At 44.3% G+C, this 18,985-nt stretch overlaps 2 protein-coding genes across 3 annotated transcripts in view; one reads left to right on the top strand and one right to left on the bottom strand.

The window, feature by feature from the left end:
• Window positions 1–7,265, bottom strand: part of LOC130602223 (septin-2) — a 36,364-nt gene extending 29,099 nt beyond the window's left edge. For both annotated transcript variants that reach the window (XM_057414870.1, XM_057414871.1), the window contains exons 1-3: window positions 7,156–7,265; window positions 1,701–1,752; window positions 491–590 (exon numbers count right to left, since the gene is read on the bottom strand). In XM_057414870.1, the coding sequence (XP_057270853.1) occupies window positions 491–590; window positions 1,701–1,727 (127 nt within the window). In that variant the 5' untranslated portion in view covers window positions 1,728–1,752; window positions 7,156–7,265. The remainder of the gene's footprint in view (window positions 1–490; window positions 591–1,700; window positions 1,753–7,155) is intronic.
• A 9,707-nt stretch (window positions 7,266–16,972) lies between these two features.
• CLDN5 (claudin 5) lies at window positions 16,973–18,526 on the top strand. The gene has a single exon (XM_057414872.1). The coding sequence runs from the start codon at window positions 17,090–17,092 to the stop codon at window positions 17,738–17,740; it is 651 nt and encodes a 216-aa protein (XP_057270855.1). The 5' UTR covers window positions 16,973–17,089; the 3' UTR covers window positions 17,741–18,526.
• The last annotated feature ends 459 nt before the right edge of the window (window positions 18,527–18,985 follow it).

Raw genomic sequence — 18,985 nt, 5'->3', positions numbered from 1 at the left:
ATAATTCAACACATCACTTAAAACAGTTTAGTGCCTAAGGGACTTTCCAGCAGACTCCTACAGGTGCTCATTCACAGAATAGGCAAATTACATGTTTAACGATAATATCAGCATGAGTCAATATGGAACAGCAGAAAACACAATAGCAGCATCACCATTCCAACAGCAAGATATTCACCATGTGCATTCATGCCTTCTGATGGGGAAATAGGAGTGAAAGAAAGATTAATCAACTATCCCTACCATCTGACCATGAGTCAGGATTACAAGAATGTCCTGTTGGCTCAAAGTCATCATCTTTAATCACTGCAAATACTCATTCCTACTAAACATGACAACATATGAAGAGCTCCAATTAGAAAGTGCATAGAGGTCCAAAACATTTTCTTCTGTATAAAAGTCAACTGCTACATAGGAAGACACATGTCTTTGTGAAATAAATTTTGTTGTTGTTGTATAACAGTCACAAAGACTTAAACAAGGCACTTACCAACCACCATCAGTGTGAATTCAAAGCCCTTCTTCACGGATTTCCTGTGAACCTGGTTGGGCAGATTTGCGAATCCCACATAACCTGCTGAGTCGGAAAACTGACAAGAGAACAAAAGTTGAGTATAAATGAGATCCCTTTCCTCCTAAAAAGTTGAAAAGAGTTCAGTTGATTCTATACAATAAAGTGCAGAGGTACATAAAACACATTGAAAAACAGAGAATTCAACTATTTTTTTCCTGCTATAGCAAGACAGACCTTGAAGCAGGCCCGTTTACCAAGCAGCCTGATACAAACGGGAATCTGTAAGTACCTTGGGTTACTTATAAACAAATGTCTCTTCTCAAATAAAGAATCTGCAAGCTTGCAAGGACACACTATTATTAAACTTAAACTGTAAACATGGCTAAAAATCCCCCAGATTTTAAGCTAGAGAACAAAAATATCTGTTCAAATTCAGTACATGCTGCTACTACCTTTTATAAAAATACATAATGCATACTCGTATGTAGAAAAACAAGAACACTGTATAGTAATGCAGAGATTACCAACATACAACCACACAGAGATCTAGCTTCTGCTTGTTAAGCTGTTCACCTATCTTCACAATGGTTAACTTCTAACACAAAAGCAGGAAAAAGAAACATATCTGAAAAACTTATCAAAGAGATTTAGGCTACAAAAAGGGCAGTGTGCTTCACCATCTGTTATCAATTGACTGAAAAACTAATAAGAGCCTAAAAAAAGAAGTGCAGCCACTTGATTTAGGGACTTCTGAGTTAGCTGGAACCAAATTATCTTTATAGATGAGTTTATGACGAGAACAGTTTTTATACAATGCCATACTTCCAGTGGTGCTGGGGAGATCCAGGGGAAATCACTTAAAGGGCAATAATTATTAGCTAACAATCCTTTAAAACCCACTCAGAGAAATACATGAGAAATGAAGGTTTTGTCAAATTAACTTTCCTTAGATAAAGGCACCATTCTAAATATGTAAGCAAACACTGAATGTCCAGCAATCATCTGAAAGCCTATTTCTAGAAACACATGCAAGCTCTGTTTCTACTAAGCATATCCTTTTGAGAACCACATATGAAGCAATAAGGTATCATTTATTCACTGTTTTACCACTTCAATAAAAACACGAGCATTTTTAGAAGTTCAACAGATTCTAAACAAAGTTTTGGCCATGCAGCCATCTCTTTACCTTTACTTTTTCACCTGACTGAGACATGTTTCTTCACTCCAAGGTTCAGACACTGGAAAATAAAATCCATAGTGCAAGTTAGCTAACTTGAGGGTTACATTAATTTTAAGTTTTAATTGATCAATTAAATATAACCACATTTTATTCTAGCAGAACAAAATGTCACATACTCAAAGACGAAAGAATTAAAAAACAAGCCATAATCCATATAGTGGTTTATGTGAAGCTATTCAGAGGAAAGTAATTACACAGGATTATCAAACCCAGAATAGTTCACTGAAATACTTAAAAGTTCTGAAACAGATCACTTTAAAACTCAAAAGCATTAAAATTCAGTATCCTTAAAGATCTCTCATCCTTCCTGTCTTTAAAGAAGGAAAAATATCTACCAGAAGCTAATGCCGAGTATTCATGGTACTCCTGATGTAATTTTGTTAAAAGTTCTGATTCTGTAGTTAGCTAATAAACCCCAAAATCCAAATACTCTGTTCCCACCCCCCTGTACAGAACAGCATAAGGAAATCCTTCTTCCTTCCATTTTTACACTTTCCACTTTGGAATTATATTTTTCTTAAAGATGGTTTCACATAGGTAAATGCAGTGTAAGTGTTGTCCAAAACACGACATTTGAGAATCATTACTATATAAAGCAATTATCCTGAGAACAAGATAAATCTGGGATTTCCAGATAAAGGTTATAACATTATTTTCAGTCACTTCAAAGTACTATCACTGAACATGAATACTACACTGGCAGTTGGCTAACCCACAGTGGACATAAAATTTCACCCTGATCTGAAGGACTATCAGAAAGATGTGTTCTTTAGTTTCAGGCACAGAACAGCTGGGGTTTGGCAAGCCCTTATCTTTTTGCTCAAGGATGTTAGTTGTGCTATAGATTAACTATCACAGCAATAGCAAGGCCCTTTTATTTAGAGCAGCAACAGCACTGACCGGAAATACGGAAGCGGCAGAAGCACTTCACAGTTTTGTTTGTTGACAACAGCTCTTGGCCTGGGGAAGCGGGGAAGTGACCTATGCAGGCACCTGTGTGTTCAGACAGAAATGCTTTCCTGTTGGTTAGCTGTAGTCATTCTAGCAGGATACAGTCCAGTTTCTGACACTGGCAGTCTGACAGTCAAATCCTAGCAGAGACACACTAAGCTTTGCACTGAAAGAAAAGCTGAAGTTAATTGCAACTTGGAGTTTTAAAGAAAATATGTCTTCAGCTCACATGGCATTTCGTTTGCCCTGAAGCAGGCATTTTAAATCCTGGCAGCTGTGCAAACACCAGCCACCCTGTAAGCAAGGAAAACTGGTTTTGTTTATTCCTCCAACTTCCCCCCATGTGCTTGCTAATGAAGGCCTAATACATCCATTGCCTATAAAATGAGGAGGTCCTGATCCTAATCATCTTCTGATCACCTTCAGTTGGGTATTCCTCAAAACAGCCTGGGAAACATCCCTTCAGAATGGTTTTGAAAAAGCCAGTCACAGCCCCACTGAGGGATGTAACTCATCGTTCTGTCCACATCTTGTTTCTACATTTAGAAACCTCTGTTGCCACCTTGTCTATAAAATCATAGACAAGGTGACATAGTAATATAATTACTATGTTACAAGTAACATAATTCAAGAGTTTAGCAAAGTTCCTAAGCAGTCACTGAGTGTTTATGTAGCTTCATCTTCTTGGCCCATTTCCCACAGTAAGGCCAGATGAGAAGCCTACCAGAGCAGCTGCTATAGTTAAACCTGAGAAAGGGGAGCAATTCAGATTTAAATATGCATGGTAAATTCTCAAATGACTCCTGCTTTAAACCCACAGTATAGTCACATCCATTGTAGTATTACCCAAGCTGCTGGATTAAAAAGCAGAAGTGTCACAATTCTTGTCAACTGAGTACGACTCATCTGGCTTCAAAATTAGCCTGTCATCTCATAAAAAAGCCACATTTACGTTAAGTTGTTCCACAAATAGAACTTACAAAACCTGTTTTCTACCAGGCAAACCATGCTCACCCTGTGTCTTTCTCTGACCAAAAAGTCGCTGTAGCCAAAGCTGCAAACAGCTTCTCTGATCATATCATGAATGCAGCACATGCTTAAATGTATGTGTACAGCAAGCATCCAGTTAGTTATTTCCCATTGTGTTTTGTTAAACTAGAAATACTCTAACTAAAACTTCGCTAAGCAACAACAAAAAAAAAACAACAAAACACCACCCAAATGAGTGAACCCCCTGTTCCACAGCACCTAAACAAGGCACTGAGGCTCAAAATGAAGCCTGTTACCCAGCATCAACACATTTTGCAATTCATAATACTGCCCTCATGAGGTTTCCTAGCAAATTATTCCGCCAACTGTCTTCCCCAGATGACCTGGGCCATCTTCCTGGAGCTTTACCTTACCATTGCAAATCAAAACCTTAGAATTAGCAAAATACTGGATGTTACACTGTCAAATCTTTTTACAGCACTAAATAACCACAGTGCTTACAAGTGACAACGTGTCAATGGACCAGACTGCCCAGAGCATCAATGACTGCTGAACTCCTGAATGTGTCTACACGCAACTGAATCAAACATTAAAATACTGTGAAGCTGAGTATCTGACAGCACTCTGAATAATCCCACATCTGGAAACTGCAGTTTCATTATTATGGAAAATTCATTAAAAATTAAAAACAAACAACAAAGGCAAAGCGGAGCAAGCCATCACTGTTCTGTTTGCCTTGGATTTTCAATTAACTATTTCAATCATTGTGAAATAAGCAAAGCAGCACATGCAAAATATTTCAAAGATAAAGGAATAGATAAATTACAGTTGGATTAACTTGCAAAAAAGCAGTGAAACTACTTGTAATTGTGAGCCCCATTTAGCATGTCTAGTGGAAAAAAAAAAAAAGGGACACTATGCTACAGCATAGGAATGTCCAAATCAGGTTTTGAACAGTGGATAATGTAACAAAGTTTCATTTTGAATCCCAACAAATTCCTACCCTATACAATTTGCTGTTCAGTAATCGAAGGGAACAAATTACTACTAAATTCAGTTACAATTGCCTCCTGTATAAATACAGAGCCCTGGAACGTGCCATCCCACCGTCTTCTGCTAAGAACAGTGTTCCAGTGAAAGAGAAAGAGAGGGGAAGGAAAATGGGTCATTTCCTTTGTTCCTGTCAGGATGCAAGAAGTAAACTGCTAGGAACAGGCAGACTGGGAGCTTCTTAATAGGATCTAGCACAAAGAAAACTCTATGAAAAACGTACAAAGAGTGTTTCCATATAAGGATACTAAACAACACTTTGAAAGAATGACTTCAGAGTGACCTTAACAACCATCTCCACAAGCAGAGCACAGCAGCCCCTGAGCTATCACATGGGACCTCATCTGAGACAGGTAACTCTGATACTTCTGAAGAAGTATTTAAGGACCTAATAAGGAACCACAGAAAAACAGTAAAGGCTTAGGGAGGTTTCCAAGTGCTGGAAATAGTCTCAACAACATTAGCATTCTCAAGTCACATATTCAGACTTAAAGCAGACAGTGAAAAACACCAGGAAAGTGTCAGTAAAACATCAGTATTTGTGGTTTCTCACAAAAAGAACTACAAAACCCCACAAAGAAATAGCAGTCAAGTATTGAGGCACATAAATAATTAAAAAAAAAATATTATAACTTCCCCAAGTACCTTACATACAGAAAATCAAGGGAATCATGTGAAAATTAAAGATTTCCCCACTATATTCCAGCCCTGATATAGAGGTGGTCAAATACAAAGGAGCTCACTTTTTTTGCTAGCTTATGCTATCAAAGTCATATGAATCACCCCACTCGGTCAAACAACATCAGAGCTGTTCTCTATGTCAGGCTTTATTCCCCATCACAACTTCATCTCTGCACCTGAAAAACCCCTCCCAGAATTCCCAAGGAGTGTCCCTTCAGGTGATTCAACTTTCCCCATTAGAACCAATGTTACCAACTGAAGGAAACCTCTTTTACACGTGAACTGAATATATTTCTGTATCACACTTATTCTGGAAAGTAACTGTATACCCCTTCCAGGACATACAAAATGTAACAGCAAATGCAACAACCCAGGACTGGCGCTTGCAGGTAGACCATGCCAAGTGTATGCCACTGCTCTGTATTTGGATTAGTATTCAGAAGTTTTACAGACTTCATTCTGACAATGCATTTGAACCAGTGACACACCTTATAGGTTATGACTGGGAATGCACTGCTGTTCATCAAAACTTGTAACATTTCTGTGACTTAACAGCACATGCATGCACAGCAAAGGGAGGAGAGGACCAAGCACTGAGGGAATTTTGTGAGCACTGCTCTTAAAAGGAAAGGTCTAGAAAAAAAGCTGTGCATAAATCCAGAGCTCTAATCTCAAATATTGTATTTAAAGGCCCATTTCAATGTTAACATACTGCTCCAGACAACTTCCTTTCCTAGTTATTTCAATGAACACAGTCACTTAAAAAGCACAAAGGTGGCAACGATACAGTCCACATTAACAATCAGTGTTAGTGATAATGTGCTTCCTACACAAGCAGCTTTTGACACGATTTTCCTAGAGTTACTCTATCAGTGGAAAACACTGTGAAGCAGACTTGTTTTACAAGTCTGCAGGAGCTTTTCTTAAAAACCTAAACATATTAGCCACAATCACTTATCAGAATACAGGCAGCTCTGCCCCATACCCACAAAGCTTAAGTATAACTGTGTGCATACTGGCAAAGCCCAGCAAAAAGTGATAAGTTAGTATTTTAAGTCGCTTTCAAATCACGCCCGAGTCCCATGATCCCACGCAGCCTCCAGCCTGCATGTAACCAATTTAAGACCTTAAAAAATGCCACAAAAAGTAAAGCACTCTTGCCAACCCTGGACCACGTTGCTCTGTGTATTGGTGGGTTACATTGCTCCTGCAGCATCCCCCTGTCCCTGGTACTCGGCCACTCTCAGTGTTGCCGTTTCTAAAATATCCGAGGAATGCCAATGGAGACAGAACTTCCTGCTCCGTCCTCGCCCCGCATCTCCAGCTACATCCTGCCGGGCACAGCCCAGCACCACAGGGGCCTCTCCGCATCCCCAAAGTAACGCACGCCCTGCTCTAAAATAAACTAAAGTGAGCCTAAACCAGTCCAAGACCGCGATACGCTCTTCCCCTCGTCATCCACTAACTCCAAAGGCCTCGTCCCGGGCAGAGGGAGGCCGAAGCCAGACCGCTGGGCCTCACACGGAGCACTCAACAGAGAGGGAGAGCTGCGGGCACCGGGCCGGGGCAGAGCCCGTACGGCTGGCCGCTCGGCACAGCGGGGCAGAGCCGTGCCGGGTTGAGCGGTGTGCAGGGAGCGGGAGCGGGCCAGAAGGAGCGGAGCGGTGTGAGGGACTCAAGTACCACCCACCCACCGGCTGGAGGGCACGACCTGGTCCCTGCTGCTTACCTGAGCCCTCAGCCTCTTCCGCCAGTGCCTGTCCTCCAGGCCGCGATCCGGATACCTCCCCCGCGCAGTCCTCCGGCATCCCACATGCCACCGCGACCGAGCGCCTGCCTGCCTGCCTTCCGCATAACTCTATGGTAGGAGCTGCTTCCCAGGGTAACAACGAAGCCCCGCTACAGAATGAGCGAGAGGAGGGATAGAGTGACTCCTTGCTCTGCCCGCTTGCCTCGGTGGCAGCGAGGGGGCCGGTCCACGTTGCCGTGGTGACCTCCTCGCTCAGGGCCCGCCGGCCCGGCCGCCATGGGGGTGCGGTGTGGGAGCCAGGACACAGCGAGGGTCCGGCTGCGGGAGCGGCTCAGCGGCGGGTGCTTTTTCCAGGGACATCCCGTAGCTAACAGCTAACATGGTCCGGGTAGGACGGGCCCGCAACCCGCCCTGCGGGATGGGCGAGCGGCTGCCCCCCAGCCCCCGGGGACCCTGGGTCCCCAGCCGTTGCTCCCCGGTTTCCTACAGCGCTTCAGGGGGAAGCGGTGCCGCCGTACCGCTGATGTCCGTGGGGATCCTGCAGCGAAGCAGGTCTCTTCCTGCTATGGCCCTGAGTGCCCTGCTCCAAATTACTGAGCGTCTCCTGGTGCTGCTGGCTTCACAAAGTAAAAAACATGGGAGAAAGGCTCATCCGACAGAGCCACCCCTCGTGGAGGTCGCTGCACGCCGACTATACCACACGGTACCGGTGCTACGGTGGGAACAGCTCTGAAATGATATGAGTCTGTCTTCCTACCCCGATTTCATATCCTGCCAGCAGCACACTTGGACATCTGTCTTGTGCAAACAGCCTGGGTCTAGAGCTACATACACGAGTTAACATTCAAGAACGAAACACAGTCAGATCCCATTCTGCTTAAAATGCCTCTGTCTCAAATCGTTGGATTCCTATTTCCTACTCAAGTACCTCTGAGGTTTTAGTGATACTCCTCACAGTGGAAAACCTTTTGGTACAGGAGGTGCGATAGCCAGGGAGAGCTCTACCTTAAGCTCTGTGCTGTTTGACTGTAATGCAGTATGTAATACAAGCCTATTTGGTTTTCAACTGCTAGTCCACATGTGAAGCAAATTTCTCTCCCAAACATCATGCAAAAACCCCAATGTACTCATTTTACCTATATGACTGCCACCTTCTCTTTTCATCACAGCAGTCCCTCTGGTTAAGTGAGGGCCACCCTGGTCGGTATCATTGCTGAAAGGGTGGGTGGAATTGTTGCCAGCAAGGTCTCTGAGACTCCAGCAGACATCAACCTGCAGTGTAAAGGACACCTGCAATCAGATTACAGAACCAGATCACTTTCTTCTGGTGAAACAGTGTTACACAGCTCTAACACTCAGTACAAAGTTGCCAAGGTGTCAACAGCTCAAGGACCACTTTTTCCAGCCATTCAAGGTGCTAGAACTGTGTTCAGGAGAGCTCCTAGCAATCCATCTGGACATTTTGCAGAGGGTTTGTATGTGCAAGCTCACAGCAAATCTTTTGACTTAAGTTTCTTTGAATACAAAGAAGCACATTTGTGTTTTTTCTGTATTTCCATCCATTAAACGAATAGGGTTGCAGCTTCCAACAGGAAAATGTGGAAGTGAAAGAAATGTGGCTGCAGGCAGACTGGCATTATTTATTAATTCACATTGTGCTCATATTATCAGCTGAGCATTGATGTGATCTGAGTAAGAATAAGATAAAAGCCAATGAAAGGGCAACCAAGTTCCGTTTCCTAGGACAAAGTGTAATGTTATAACACAAAGTAGTGTTACACACTGCCTTCTTGGAGGAACTGAAAGGTGGCATTTCAAATTTCTTTAGAAATTAAGGTCTTATTTTAAATTATTCCCTGGACATCCATATAGGTGTTTTGTACCATCACCAAAGGAACAACAGTGGCAATTTTTCTTTCACTAAATTAGAACACGGTGACGCACACGGTATTTCACACACATAAACTGCTATTACACATAACTATTTGTACTTGAAGAAATTACAAGAGATTAGTGTGGACAATGCCATACTACAAACTGGCATCCACGCAGAGCCTGCTGGAAGTTCCTGTTTTTCCATACTTGTCACTCCTTTCCTTTGGCAGGATTTAGTGCAATGGGTGAAACATTCTCCAGAAATGTCAAACGCCGCATTATTGCGGCTTACCAATGGTTTTCCCAAATTCATGGCTCAATCAGATGGCTGACCAACCGTCACACAAAAGCTTTGGGCAAGTCACAATCATGCCAAAACAGTCTCATTGTGCCAGAAAGTAACACAAGGAAGGGCATTTCGGGTAAGAGCAAAGGTCAGGTCTCACCAGGGCCCTACCCCTGCAGTGCCCAGTAGCAGATGCTTAGGAAAAGATAAAAGTGTCGTGCCTGTGTATCCTCCCAGCTTCCGGCAATCTGGAGCTCAGCAGCTTCCTGAGCCAGAAGTTTTATCTTGATAGTCTTCTCTTCCATGAATTTTTCTTGTTGCTTTTTGAACCCATCTCAACTTTTGACATTAAAGAGCATCCTGTGACAATGAGTTTTACAGTGCGCTATGAACATGTACTTTTGTTACTTTTGAAAGCAGTTATGAGACTTGTTATGAAACCACAGCATGCAGGATCACAAAGCAGCAGAACTGAAACAATTAGCTACATATAACTAAGAAATACTGGATCACAGAAGCCTAGAGAGAATGCATGCCCACAGAAGCTGTACAGCATATTTGTTATTTCTCACACTGCTATTAGAAAAGGTACAAATAGAAGGAATTGTTGTATTGGAGAACACTGTTCCTTCTAAACAGTTAAATAACCTAGAGATGTTAGCACAGTGAACAGCTGTCTGGCTGTGAATCACCCATTCCCATAACTATTATTTCTGAAAGAATTTTGTTTTATTCTTCCCTTGGAAGCTCAAAAGCCTTTTATAAAAGTTCCTGGTACATCTCAGTTTACATTACCAAAAGTACAATTAGAGTCCTTCCTTGAATTCAAATCTTAACTTTGTGTGGAGTCACGTCTTAGCAAGTTAGAAGTACCTCATGCGTTCAGCAAAAATACTCTATCTCTTTTGTTCTGCTCCTTAACAGAGAAAATGGTGTGATACTGATTATAATAAAATAAATACCACCATGTAACTGAAAATTGAGTCTTGATAAAACAATTTCATGTCGCATTATTTTGATTAAATTTAAATTTATAAAAGGGTATGTAGCTAAGACAGAATAAAATTGTCTCTTTTCAGCTATAAGATCCTTTTAACTTGATTTTCTTTTAGTTGAGTCTGTTCCTCACATAGATGAATATGGGAAACTTGAGCCTAAAATTGTGTGCAATTGCTGTAGTGTTTGCACTGTAAGAGCAATTCATGGAGACACTGGCCCACTACTGTAAGACACGGAGCACCTTGATCTTTCCTGATCTTCCCCCAAGATAAAAGTACTCAAGTCCTGATTAAACAACATATTCTTAAGCATATGCATAAACCCTTTTCATTTCCTAATATTTGAGTTTATGTTTGATTCAGAATATTTGTGTATGCTTTGCTAAATTACAGTACATGGCACCAGGACCAAGCCTGTGAGAAATAAATAGTGATGAGCTCACTGTGGGTGACATCCCCTTTTAAAGGATTACCAGAGAAAAAAAGCACTTTGAACATAACTTGTGTGAATGTTGGATACTGTAATTTAAATATTCCCTAGGCTAATTTTCAGTATTTGGGTGTGCTGATAGACAGGAATTTAAGGGCAAACTTCCCATTCTCTGTTAGCATTTGGTAAACTGGTGATTTGATCAAAATACTCCGCTGTGTAGTGCTTTATCTAAGGACTCACTAATGGGTGAACCATATTAACATCTCCGATTTTCTGTACTATTGCAGCCATGCTGCACTGGGAATCAGAAAGTCACGTCCCCTGAAAGCTGGTCTCACTGTTAAGCCCTTCTGAAGCATGCAGCTCAGGGCTGGAACTCTGCTTATGTACAAACAGGAAGCCAGTATCTGTGGATGCACCAGGATTTATTAACACAAGCTACTTTACAAGTTATTTAGTAATCCATAAGAAAATCTGCAACAGATAAATGTTTCCCCTTGCTGAATAAAAACCAACCCAAAAAGCAAAAAAAAAAAAATGCATTTTTAGTAATGCACCACAGAGGAAATGAAGATTACGTTTGAATTATAGCAGTCTCAGAGGAATAGAAGTGGGGTTTTGCACTTGCAAGCATGCACAAGCCTAGCTTTTCAAGACGCTAATTATGGCAACCAAGAAGCAATAAGAAGAATCCACAACTTTTCTCTGGAATAAGATGCATTTTTGCATCTCTTCACCAGTAACAACCATCCTTTCCTCTCACTGAAGCCAGCTTTACTTTTAAGAAGGGAATCAGGACTGACAAAACAGATGCATGGCATTCCCAAAGAAGAGGCTTGTCTCAGACTTGTCTCAGAATAGCGACAACACTACTGAGAGTTAATCACTCTCAGAATCAGAGGAGGTGACCCAAACCTCTCACGTATTCTCAGGAACACAGATTTCCTGGGACACTAGATAAATGTGCTATGTTTCCCATCGCTAGTCCTGAACAGTTTTTAGTAATTTCATGGTCATATCTTTACTAATTACTTTCAACATCTGCAATGTATATTTAAAACAATGGCATTTGTCCCTGCTGACGCTGTTCTTTACAAAATGACATCTGATGTGATTTCCCAACAATTAACATGGAAAAAAGATCTACCAGGATCCTGGTACACCACAATCTGTGGAAGGAGGTTAACTTTGGAAGAGGACAAATTAAATTACAGTTCTCCTGGTAGGAAACATGACATAGAATGGAACCATAATCATGAAACAATGTATATTTCCTATAGCTACTTCCCCTCTCTCCAGCTGAGCTTCAATACATTCTCAAGAGCTCTCCGTAATGTTAAGGAGAAGTATTTGAAGTTACATGGTCTAAGCATATATTCCCTGTGATCTCTTGGCTAATGGGATTATCAGGCTGTTTAGATGCTCATCTACACATGGGACATTCTAAGCTTTGGGAAAGGGCCATCATTCACCATATCAACTGCCCTGAAACACTGTTAACACAAGGCTGTGGCTGTCCAGTGACACCGCAGCATCATCTCAAAAGCCAAATTCAGAAAACAAGGTGCTAAGGAGTTAGGTGCACAGCAGCTCGCCAGTGCAGCCCAGCAGGTCCAGGCAGTGGTGACTGGAAATGTTCCTGTCGGGGAGGTGCTTTAGTAAGACATGAAGATCAATTTCAACCAAGGGGAAGTTTCAGATGCTGATCCCGAAGTTTATGTGTAGAGGAATTCAAGTAGGGAGGAACTCAGTTCTAATGATGGTTTAGCACAGTTAATTTTCTCATTATGTGAGGAAAGAGCTCTGAACACTCTCTCAGTATTCCCACCATGTGTAGCCCAGCAGAAAGCCCCTGCTTCTGGCTCCTTGGCAGACCTAGTGGGAGTTCAGTAAGAAACCCCAGGCAGAGGGTGTATGTGAAGTGCAGAGACGGATACAGGGCTAGGGCAACTTGTCTGGAACAGACATACAGCAGCAAATATATGAAGACTGGAAGCAGATTTGTAACCTGTTTCACTGTTTTTCCAACTACATATATCTGTTTCTTTCCTTTCTTTTATGTGAGTCATGTCACATCACCACTGAGGAGAAAGAGTAACGTGGGTTTCCATTTCTCAATTCCGAAGGTCAGCAGCAGCACTTGTACTAAAAGGTGTTGGATCCTACATTGTTAGTGGCAGTCATAGTTACTTGTTACTGGTCCCTCTTGCAACATTCTGGAGTGCTTCTTAAACCATTGCTTCTCTTTGTTCAAAAGATGAACTAAGAGAGGAAGTGACAATTTCATGTTAACCACTTCAGCTTCCTTTCAAAAGAAATGGTCTTGGGATAAGTCCTATGGTGAAATGTGCATATTGATTTTGAAATAACATGTTCATTTGACAAGGACTCATTCCTAAATGTCAGTCTTCTGATATGTCATGCTGGTCTGAAGACACATTGGCACTGCCAATATGCAGGAAATCCAAGGAAGCCTATCTTACTGTGGAAGATGATATGTGCACTCCAGCTCCAGCTAAATCTCTTCTCTTGGGAAAAACAGGTGTATTTTAAAGCATAATTCAGAAAGGAGTACTCTTCACTGAGAAAACTTGAATTTTCTAAATAACGAACAGTCCCTGCCTAAAACTCTGTATTTCTAAATCTCCTTGCCTTCATTTCAGCAATAATTAGAAGACAAAATCTGACACAAAATCTGTATCTAATAGGATTCCTGATTCTTTGCCTCTGCTGATTTAAAAGTTATGGTAAGCTGTCTTGAGATGACTGGACTTTTAATTCATCTTTTGACTCATACTCTGTTTTATTCCTACAAACAATACCAGGCTTGGGCGTAAGCTTGATACCAAATGCTGTTTACTTCTCTGTCTTCCAGATGCTTAACATTTTAGGCAGCAGAAGCATGTAGATAAGGGACATTATGCAAGTTACAAACCAAGCGTGCTCTGCAGACTACATCTCAGGTCCCCAAAAGCAAATCTACATTGCTACTGGGATGTTTTGGGGCTGAGCAAAACCCTAGCAAGACTGGAGGATTGGGCACAGCAGTTCTGTGCTGTTGTATGGGGCTCATATGCTGGGACAAGCAATGCTGGGAAGAGCCTGGACCCCCCTTAGCGCCCTCCCATTAACTCTGTGCCTGGTATTTGTCTTGATTATGTCAGGAAAAGAGTGAAAACACAATCACCTCTAATCCCAAAGCCCCTCTTGCTATAGTATGGTTTCTGTGCAATTGTTCTCAGCTTGAATACCACTTCCTCCCATTTGCACAGGCTGCAAAGCCCCCCATACACACACCCCCCCAAATAATTTAATAAATACATAGTTGGAGAAGTAATAGATATAATGACATTAAAGGTATTTTGCTAATGAGTTACTTTGATGCAAGAGCATCATGCCTTTGAACTTAAAGGAATCCAGAGTTTACCAGCAATGATTTAACTTAAAAGTAGCAATTTCTTTACTTATCATCCCAAGCCAAACATCGTGCTGATTTATGTTTCCTTTTAAGAAACTAGAATCTTTTAATTTCTGGGAGTTGAAAGTAACTCCTGGTGTTGTGACATTAGCAGCATCAGAAGCCACAGTGTGCTAAAGCTGGTGGGGTCCACAGGCCCCCAGCAGCTGTGTCTGTCAAGTTACCAGTAAGTTACCAGGCAGACCAGTGTTCACCTTGCAGCAATGGGCTCAGTAAGGGTAGTTTGTGCAACAGGCTCACTTCCAGGATCAGGGAATAGAGTAATAAAAAATGGAGGCTGCTGCCAATAGTCAGGGTAAAAGTTAATATCTGGGGTAAGGAAAAGAAACAGACAAAGGTGAAATACCAGGAATGGAAATGCCTCTTAAGCAGAAAGGTTCATTTACCCTGTGATTATCAAGCATGTATTACCCCAGAGAAATAACTGCCTTGGATTAAGTGATTTGTAGGAATCAGTTGCTCGGTAACAGGTAGCAAGGGAAGGTGGGGTGAGGGCTGCAGAGGTAAAACAAGCCATGTGCTGGTTTCCCTTCTCAGCCCAAAGAGCCTGGCAGCTGCAAAGGCCCCATGAGAGCCTCCCGTCTGGCACAGGAGTACACACAGGCAATTTATCAGAGGAAAGTTGGAGTTCTGTGCTCCCGGGCAAGTGGCAAGGGTGGAGCTTTCCTGTGCTTAAAGGCTAAGATAACTGGCATTTCTTCCCCCCCACTTTTTAATTGTTCTTCTGTGCTGTTTTCTATGTAATCGTTATTATCATCATAAATACAGATGTTATCCAGCTTCAGCTTGTGTTCTGGGTTTCTTCCTGTTCACCTCCGAGATATCTCTGTCTCTGTGGCTGGTTCTTTTGCACATTTTCCTCTTTCTGACACCAGGGACTTCTCTGAGTGATCGTAAGCAGCCTCAGTTTGACAGACTGCACAGCCCCAGTCACACATTCCTCCTGGACTTGCACAATGGAATTTGCAGTTTTAAATAATTGAAGTAAACTGTATGTATTTCATATACAGCTGGAAGAGGCGATAACTCCTTCTAACTCCATTCACCAGGCTGCCTCTGTTAGGAAGGTATTTTCCATGCTAAAAATGTTTATAGCTCCTCAAGCAGAGATAATCAATGGGAGTCTGCAGTCATCATGTCTCAGCATGTCCACACCATGATGATCCACAAGCTGCTGATGTTCTCCTGTTTCTTTTTTTGGGTGTCTTGTGGCTAAAGATTGTCTTCTGGTTGGAAAAACAAAAGAAGTGAAAGGCCACATCCAGTGTGCTGTGATCTTCCTGTTACCAGCACTGGGATCTTCTGCAAAAGAGTCATCAGTCAGGATGTAAGTAGGGCATTGCTGAGTGTTAACCGTTACATCAGTCACGTCCTCAGCTGTCAAAGCATGTGGTTCCTTTAACTTTTGCTTACCATTTCTTGTGCTGCCTCTTCTGCTTCACAGACTTTTCCATGCATGCTGCATTCATATCAGTCTTGATATTTCCATCACAACTCTATGCATGCCATAATACACACTGTAAACTTCCGTACAACAGAGAAAACTGCTTACACAGGGGTGGGAAAGGTGTTCTTTTCAACTCTGTGATCTCTAAACTAGGATACTTTGGATAACTGAATAACTAGGATATCACTAGGATAACTGAAACCAAATCTGGTCAAGTCAGTTCAAAAGTCAGTATTAACATAACTTTCAATTTTGTATAAAACATTTAAACTTATTTTATGATAAACCAAAGCAAACCCAGTTTAAATCAAAACAAGCTTTTCTCAGGGCATCCAGTAGAAAGCCACTGGATCGCAGCTCTGTGTGAGTGCTGTGAGGTCTGTTCTACTGCAGCTGTAACAGCAATATTTGCACCACAAAGTGCATCTGCCAGCCTGGGGGACTATAAGATGCTGTTTGCCCGCAGAGAGTGAACCAAGGTTTTTGCAAAAACAATCCAGGAAAGCAGTGGTCCACATGGAAAGACTGTAGCAATTCAATGTCTGCATGGCCTGTTAACAAAACCTCTTGCAAATACACTTAACTCATTGACACACCATAAAGATTTTAAATGCACTTGAGCAATTGATACAGTAAAGTGAAGTCTGAATTCTTTGTGGCAGTATACTGAAATAGAATGACTCACTGTTGGCTCCAATAGCAAACCAGAGTTTCATGTCTGGTGTAAACTGGGAGCGCTTATTCTTCCTGGACTGAATTAAGAATCTGTCTACTGGTGCAAATCCCATATTCAAAGATCTTCCATTTTCAGGTGGTTCCTAAGGTGTGGCGGTGCTTGCTTACACTTTTGCCTGTCAGCATGCAAGAGGTAGAGATGCAGGTCAGTCAGTATGCTTAGTCTTTTGGAAAATGATCTATTAGGCTCTGATAATCAGGACACCCGTACTGCTGGGCGTCCGCATTGGCAAGACCCCTTTGAACGTTTGACCGCGGGCTTCGTCAGTAAGTAGGAAATACCCACACGGCGGCTCTGAAAGGAAGAAGCCTGAGAGACCCAAATCCAGGGCGAGATTACTGCAGCCCCGCTTAACTGGGAGCGGGCAGCGCTCCTGCGAGCTGCCCGTGGAGCCGGGCGCCGGGACGAACAGAAGGACACTTCCCCAGCTCGGGGCGGGAGCCCCCTCTCCCCGCGGTTTACGGGCGCGGGCGGTGCTGCCGCCCACCGCTCGAATCCCGCCTGCGGGAAGGGCCGGGCCGGCCGGGCGGTGGGCGGGCGCCCCGCGGCTCCTCATAAAGCGCTGCCCGGCGGCGGCGGTGAGTAGAGCTGGCTCAGCTGCCGTCCGGAGCCAGTGGTGCAGATCCGGCCTTTAACGGGAGGCTTCGGTGCGGCAGCAGCATGACTTCGGCGGCGCTGGAGATTTTGGGGCTGGGGCTGGGCATCCTGGGCTGGGTCGGGGTGATTCTTGCCTGCGGACTGCCCATGTGGCAGGTATCGGCCTTCATCGACGTGAACATCGTGGTGGCGCAGACCATCTGGGAAGGGCTGTGGATGACCTGTGTGGTGCAGAGCACGGGGCAGATGCAATGCAAGGTGTACGACTCTATCCTGGCGCTGCGGCCCGAGCTGCAGGCGGGCCGGGCGCTCACCGTCATTGTGGGGCTGCTGGGGCTGGTGGCGCTGATGGTGACCGTGGTGGGTGCGCAGTGCACCAACTGCATCCGACCCGGCAAGATGAAGTCCCGCATCGTGGTCGCCGGCGGGGCCATCTATGTCCTCTGCGGGGTCCTGGTCCTCGTCCCGCTCTGCTGGTTCGCCAACATCGTTATCAGCGACTTCTATGACCCCACCGTGCCGTCGTCCCAGAAGCGGGAGATGGGGGCCGCGCTCTACATCGGCTGGGCGGCCACGGCTCTGCTGCTCTTCGGGGGCTGCCTCATCTGCTGCTGCTCCTGCTCCCAGCGCGATGAGACCTCCTTCCCCGTCAAGTACTCGGCGCCGCGGCGGCCCACATCCAACGGCGAGTACGACAAGAAGAACTACGTCTGAGCGGAGCTGTCCCGCTCGCCGCCCCGGCCCTGCGGGGACAAGGACAGACTGCTGAGGGCCGTCCGGTGAGGTTCGGCGCTACCCTGCCTGGCGGCGCTTCTTATCGGGGACCCCCATAAAGCGGCAGCCCTAGGCAGGGCGGTGCCCTGCTGCCCGCCGGCCCGGTGGGTCCGGCAGCTCTGCAGCTGGCAGCGCCGAGCCCGGTACTGACCTCCCGCGGTGCCGGGGTGAGCCAAGCACTCCCTGGCCGCCCAGCGGAACCGGCGGCTTCCCGGCTCGGGGCGGCGTTGGGGACCCAGGAGCCCGGCCGAACCGCGGCGAAGTCTGCCGGGATGCCCTGTCCTGGGTCCCGCCGCCGCACCCGGCCCTTCCCTGGCGTTAGCGTGGCGGACTCGTGAGTACTTCACCGCCTGCTCCCGCTGCTGGTGTCTCTCGGGGCGCCTCCAGGCCGGTGGGATCGTGCCGCCGGGAGTGCACTGCTGCAGAAGCTTCCCGTCTTCGTTTTCTCTGCTGAAAACCTGCCTCTGGGTGCTCCCGCTGGGACTTTCACTGGTTAGAGGGGGATTGTTCTTGTATTTAGATAACTAAACTAGGGATTCTGTCTAAAGCATGAGACTAACCTTAGTCTTTAATCTCGCAGGCAAGTAACTGTTTTGAGAAAGGCATTTGGTTTCCTTCAAGTTGTTTCAGTGCATTGTGTCTTTGAAGCCTTTCAAAGAGGTTTCAGGTAATTGCTGTCGTTTAGTGGAGTACAAACCAGATTACACTAGGTTCTTCATCCCTTGAGGTTCTTCATCTCTTCTCCCTCAACTTCTGTTCTGTTTTTACTTGAATATGAACTCATTGCCAGAATGATTGGAGGACTAGATTCAGAGACATAAGAGATCTTCGTATGTTCTGCCTCCCACGGAGCATCCCTCTGCAGCCTCTCATCTGCAGTACAGGAGACTGGAAACAAAAATCACCCCAGATGTTAATGGCTGGGTGCACGAACTCATGTCCTTCTTACCAAGCCCCACTTGCCGCCAGTGTTGAACTGTGCGCTCAGTTGGATGTGCACTTGCTTGGCTCCCCACTGTAACTTTGTTAACATGCGCTTTCCCTCATTTACCAAATGAGGCAAAGAAATTGCTAGAAAAATTTTATCAAATATCTTGATGGAGACTTTACGCAGGCTGATTGGGAGATGTGAAGTTCTGGCTCTCTCAGCTCCTCCGTATGGCCCTCAGAACACTGTGCAGGCTC

The sequence above is a fragment of the Pezoporus wallicus genome, unplaced genomic scaffold, assembly GCF_028554395.1.
Source record: "Pezoporus wallicus isolate ANWC-B61680 ecotype Strahan unplaced genomic scaffold, APGP_CSIRO_Pwel_v1 contig_8047, whole genome shotgun sequence".
Taxonomy (NCBI): Eukaryota; Metazoa; Chordata; class Aves; order Psittaciformes; family Psittacidae; genus Pezoporus; species Pezoporus wallicus.
This window is presented reverse-complemented; position numbering and strand designations above follow the sequence as displayed.